A 6,366-nucleotide genomic window follows, 5' to 3' on the forward strand; every position below is an offset into this window, starting at 1 on the left:
TAATAAATATATTCTACATGAAAAAAAATCAATGTCAAGAATTTCACATTGAACCCACAAATGTTTGTATTGTTTAGTTACGCCAAGATCATTAGAATTTTCTCTTAGAGCAAAATCACTATCGTTCATGCTAGTTCTTAGCTTGGAATTCACGGTTTAAACTAATTGACTAGAAGACATATTCACCGACAATTTAATCACCTGGTTAAATAAACCAACTTATTAAATCCAATCAGTTCTATTACCTGAGTCATAATAACAACAACTAAACATTATTTTTACATTAAAAATAAATTTTGTTTCACCGAGCACGCCATTTCTTTTTCTTAAAACAAATTAGTGCCACTTTATCCTTGTATTTGTTTTAATTATTCAAAATTATCGATATATTATTAACTTGTTCAACAACACTATATATCTATAAAATTGACTCAATTGATACTAATAATCAAATAACATCCTATCACTCCCTTAATTGGACATTAATTTACAAAGTGGATGAAAATGGGACCACACATCACTCAAGAGGACTTGATAGATAAAGCCAAGCAACTAGGGCAACAATTAATGGTGCCGGAATTGCGCTGTGTCACATCAACGTATGGAGTCCTGACACAGTTTATTAACTGAGAGGATGTCCAGTGCTTCATCGGCCACCATATCACAGGGGGGAAGAGAGGGTGCGAAAAGGGCAACTGTTTTGGCAGTTTACACACAGCAAGCATCTTAGTCTTTCCTTCACAATGAAGCAAAAATAATAATACTATATAAGATTCTGCAAAATCTTGGGAAAACCTTTTGCTCTCCCATTTTCACAAGTGTAGCGTTCCCCTTTTTCCTCTTCTCCTCTCTCTCTCTCTGTTCTTGTTTATCGCGAGACAAAATGAAAGAAAAAATAGATTTTTTTGTGGCCCTTCAAACATTCAATCCATCAAATCCACACTGCTTGTAAGTAAGAGACTGTTTTCTTGGACTTATCACTATTGCACAATCCACTGATACCTGCACATTCCAACTCAAATTAGATCTTCACCTTGTTTGATCAAAGTTACTAAAACATGGATAATCAAAACAAGAAAAAATTAAAACAACAGTGTTGAGTTTTTTTATAAAAAAATCAAATTGGATTTTTACCATGTAGAGAGTTTTCCATCGGCCACCCTGAATCAGCCGTGGAGTATAACGAATGAGGCGAACAGAATAAACAAATCCACCGGCAAAATGTGATTATAAAAATGGGGAACAAAACCAATACCTAAGAGAAACCATGATGTGGGAGAAGATGATCGAGGCTAGCAATGCATGAAGGACTGTTGCTTTTGTTCATTTTGTCAAAAAGCCAAGCTTGAAATTTCAAAGGGACATGTATAATAAAACCAAAATGAAACCCAGAAATTCAAGCCAGACAAGACACATCCACGCGGTAAGGATACCCCACAGCAAACAAAAGCAAAAGCAGTTTCACTATAACAGAGGAGGTAGAAGATGTGATTGCTACCTGACATGCCCCACTATAATAGAGCTCTTCACACAGCATACCTCCAAAACGACAAGAAAAAGGGACCCTAAAACATTCCAGCCAACCATTACCAGTTCACATGCTCATTGATGCTGGGAGGTGATATCCACAGTTAAACATGAACTATACTTGTAGAGGAAACCGAGAAGAAATTTCTTTCACCCGTGTGCATGAAGTTAACTGTGGATAAATGAAGATTGAAGCAATACCCCACTTGGCAAAAATACATAAAGAATAAAAATAAAAATATTTCTTAAACATTTTAAAAGATTTCGTTTATAATTTTTTTAAAGCCTTTATTCATCTTAAACCAGCTCTGGCTACATAATGAATATAATAATTAATGAAAATCAAATACATAAAAATAAATTATTTTTTAAGATAGTTTTATAATAAGATTTTTGTTATTTTAAAAACAAAACACATCCCTTTTTATTCCAATTGTTTTTTTTTTTTTTTTTTTTGAAATAGTAACTAAATGCTTCCATAAAGAATCTAGGTAGCATCTTGATTTTTTAAAAACCTTGTCATGTGGATCAAGTAACAAAACAAGTAATAGCAACATACTAGCTATTTGATCTAAGTTTTGTCACGGGTTGGGTATTTTTTTCTATAAAAATATTGTATATAAAAGCTTTTATGATATGTTTTTGTAGTTAAAAAAATTTCTAATAAAAAATAAAAAAGTTTATGTATACATGTAATTAAGTACATTGAGAAATATGTGTTAATTAAAAAAAACAAGATTATCAATGATAATTAAAAATAAAAATACAAAAATCGATAGACAAGTGTAAATCAAAATATTTAATATCACAAGATGAGATATTTACCTGGTGATGTTTGCTAAATTTTTTATTAAAATAATTTTTTATTCAATCAAACGATAATAGAAATAAATACACATATTAAATTAATTTAATAAAAGAAAAGAAAAAAAAATATATGCATGTATTTGAAATATTATTTGAAAATAAACATTTTTTATTTTAAAAAATAAAGTTCATTTATATGAAGGATAAAAAGAAGCATCATAAGATGAATAAGAAAAATCTTTTTAAAATCTAAATACATACAAAATAACTAAAAAAATACTTATTCTTTAAAAGATGTTATATAAACAAAATAAAACTGAGAAATAATATTAATTTAAATAGAAATAAAATAATAATTTTGAAAAAAAAAAAAAGCATATAAGACCTAGTAAACCAAGCTAGCCCGCCTTAAGACCCACATGTTTTAACCCTTATATTTCTTTTTATTGTAGATGGGGTGGACAACATGATTTAAAAAAAAAAAATCAAACAAAACATCGCTTGTTAAGGCCAACAATGTGTCATTTGATTTTGCCTAGTTTTCAGTCACTGTGGTGATTGTAGAATTAGAGCTGCATGTTTTTTTTTTTAATCTAAAAACTCATTTCAACCATTTTTTACCCAAAACACCAAAAAAAAAAAAAAACCTAAAATCACCTTAAGAACCTTGATAAATTTATCCATCTTAAAAAAACATAAAAAGCCATCCAAAAATCCAAAATCAGTTTAAAACAAAAAAATCTTCTAGAACTCATATACATTTTTTTAGGAACTTTCAAGGTAAAGAAAACACTTAATACGAACCCCCTTCATCAAATAAAATCATTTAACACAAAGCTCGACTTTTTTGTGGCTGAAATCGATGTCAATGATATTCTTCTCTCTCTACCACTAGAATTTAGCAATCTCTCTCTCTCCTCTCTCAAATCGAAACTAACAAATAACAAAAATAAATTATTATTACCAAAATTGAATTGAAAAAATATTGAGAGATCGAATATGTATAATGTTTAAAGTATAATGACAAAATTAAACTTTTTATGTAAACTTTGAAATCATCATTTATTTCTGGTATTTTTTCTACTTTGATTTTCTATCTTTTAATTTTGTTCTTATTCAACAAATTTGACTTAATTATTTTTGAGTTTGGCCTAAAAAGGATGCAATTGTGTAAAAACAATTTGAAGACCAAATTAAAGGGGAAAAAAGCATAATTTTAAACAATAAGTCTACAATAAAATGTGAACGGATGAAAAACAAACCCATACCCTTTACTGTTTTATATAGAATAGAATGCAGAGACACTAACATATACTATATACATCGAAGCATCCAAGTACGTATGTAGTTTCCTAAATTGCCATTAAAAAGCACGCTCTAGCAAAGGACCAAGAATTATTGAATGATCCTTTAAATTGCTTTGGCAACAAAGGCAGGGCTTAAAGATGGCGCCATCCTCCTCCTAGAGTTATAAACAATCCTTTAAAGTTTCATAATTTTTATAAAATTTCCCTCTAAAATCTAGAAAGTTAATTATTAGTCATAATATGTCATTGGGGTAATGTAATGTTTAATGACATTAATATTAGTGATGATATCCCAAAACCTATATGCTAAAGAATAAGATTATTTGGTGTTTGGACATTGATTAATCAAATATTCATGTCAACATTTCTTTTTTTTTAGGCTATGAAGTATGAAATTGATGGTATAAATTTTGGTACCTATAGAACAATCCCCATCGATAGGACTTAAAGACAGTCCGATGATAAAATTAAAAATTTTAAGTAGAATGTTAATAAATAAATAAAAATAACTTTAGATTCAAAAAATAAAAGCATTTATTCTTGTTTTTTGTGTGATTAGTGCTCTAAAAACTAAGATATATAAGTTTGGAGAATAGAAAAAAAATAAACATTTTACCTGGATAGTTCAAAGAGTATTAATACTCCTTGAAATTTATTGTTTTAAGGGAGTGAAGGGGCTAAAGAATCATTTTCTTCAAATAACATTAATAAAAGATAAAAATATCTTACACATCATTAACAAGATAGAAATATAGCAGGCTCTTGAAAAACCTTTTATACACAAACATGTATAAGGAGATGATTATTTTCTTACTTTTTATACATCTAAAGATGTTAGGAAATGATCATTTTTTACATGAAAATATCATGTTAATAATTTAAGATAGAATCATATGGTCTTAATATAGATCTTTAAAATTAATTAGGTTTAACATGTAGCCTAACTTAGAAGAAATGAATTTGGCAGCTTATTAGATTCATTATGAATGAGTTAACACTTTTTTTTATATATAGGTTTGATCTCTTTAAAAGCAAAAAAAAAATATTGAGCCTAAAAAATTGTCTCATCACTAAGTGTTATGGGATACATGTCGTCGATTGCCTATGAATTCTGACTAAATTGTCCACGAGATGAATTAATAATGTCAACATCCTATATCTAAACACATTCACATAAATAAATAATAGCAACATCCTTTCTAAAACATGTGTTATATGTATCGAGTTGATTATCTTAGTTAGACTTTGTTTATTTATGTGTGCATGCTACATTTTATTTCAAGTATTATATTTTAAAGTATTTAATTAATAAATACACATTACAGTTTCACTCGAACGTTATCTTAAAATATTAATTAAAAAAACTATAATTTATAAAAAAAAAATTAATATTTCATCTAATACTCAAGTGATTACTATTTTTAAAAAAAATATTATTTCATGTAATACTAAGAAAATTCAACTACCAAAAATACTCAGACAATCTTTTTATTTCAGGGAATGCTAAAAAAAAAGTAAATTACTCATATACCCATGCATAGACGAGGGGAGTTTTTTTTCTTTTTTTTTTTGGGTATATAAATATTAATAATAAAAAATGGACTGACCTGAACACCAGGGGAATCGAAGTCTAGAACGCGGATCTTAGCACCGACTTGACCGAGAACTCTGAGCTCCACACGATCATTCAAGGAGGCATCTCTGATCAAATCAGAAGCATAAGCTTGCATCAAGCTATATCGATCAACGGATATGGTGGCCTTCACCTGTCTCTGACTGTGAGCTTCCTGATAAAACCCAGGCACTAAAGCCTTCCCCAAAGGAATCCCACTGTACATGACAGTAAAACTGGACTCCCCGTACCTGATCCCTACCTTATTTGGGTTAACAGCGGTGAACAGCATGTTAATGGTTAAAGAAAGAGAGGCGGAGGCTGGTGTGGCGGTGCTTGTGGGGTCCGGAGAGGATGATGGATTGGGTGCGGATATGCCCATGTACTGGACTCCAACCTGTTGGAGATCGAACTGGGGTTTCTTGGGTTTGACTGCCAGCATTATGACGAGGAAAACGGCTAGAATTAGGAGGGCAAGGAGGGAGAAGAGGAGGAAGAGGCAACAACAGCAGCCTCTGAAGGAGGGTGAGGACGACGACGACGACGTTGTTCTTGCTGTTGTTGGGTAGCATAGGTGGTGGTGGTCTTGGTTTGAAGGCGGTGGTTGTGGCCGAGGTCTTGTTGTCGGGTTCTCACCACTACTGAGATTACTGTTGGGTGGCATTCTTTTTCTCTTCTCTTCTCTTTTCTTTTGTAGCTATTTTGATTAAAAAAAAAAAAAAAAAAGAAAGAAGAAGAAGAAGAAGCTCAGTTTTCTTCTCGATCTTCTTCTCTCTACTCTGGTTTTATAAATATCCTCTTTTTCTAGCTTATAGTTTCTACACTTCGTTGGTGTTGCTCGGCTTTGCTTTTGAGGAAAGGTAAGAGAGATGGAGTGAGATATGACAGACATTAGTCTTTCTTGCGGTAGAAATTATATTTTTAAAAAATATATTTTTAAAATTAAAAAAATTAAAAAATATAATTTTTTATAAAAAGTCAAAATTTGTGATCATTTTCTGATGAAGTGAAGCTTGGCTGGAAAAACAATCGGCCTCTTAGTAGTAAAATGCCGGTACAATCTCAATGCACCTCATTGTCAAACAAGATATTTATTAGTTGATGAAACACTGT

The 6,366-nt window shown here is 30.5% G+C and overlaps 1 protein-coding gene across 1 annotated transcript; it reads right to left on the bottom strand.

The window, feature by feature from the left end:
• Nucleotides 1–744: 744 nt before the first annotated feature.
• LOC118040229 (uncharacterized) lies at nucleotides 745–6,132 on the bottom strand. The gene is made up of 2 exons (XM_035047120.2): nucleotides 5,249–6,132; nucleotides 745–1,002 (listed from the first exon to the last, which is right to left on the bottom strand). The coding sequence occupies exons 1-2, from the start codon at nucleotides 5,915–5,917 to the stop codon at nucleotides 916–918; spliced, it is 756 nt and encodes a 251-aa protein (XP_034903011.1). The 5' UTR covers nucleotides 5,918–6,132; the 3' UTR covers nucleotides 745–915.
• Nucleotides 6,133–6,366: the final 234 nt, after the last annotated feature.

The sequence above is a fragment of the Populus alba genome, chromosome 1 (genome assembly GCF_005239225.2).
Source record: "Populus alba chromosome 1, ASM523922v2, whole genome shotgun sequence".
Lineage (NCBI taxonomy): Eukaryota > Viridiplantae > Streptophyta > Magnoliopsida > Malpighiales > Salicaceae > Populus > Populus alba.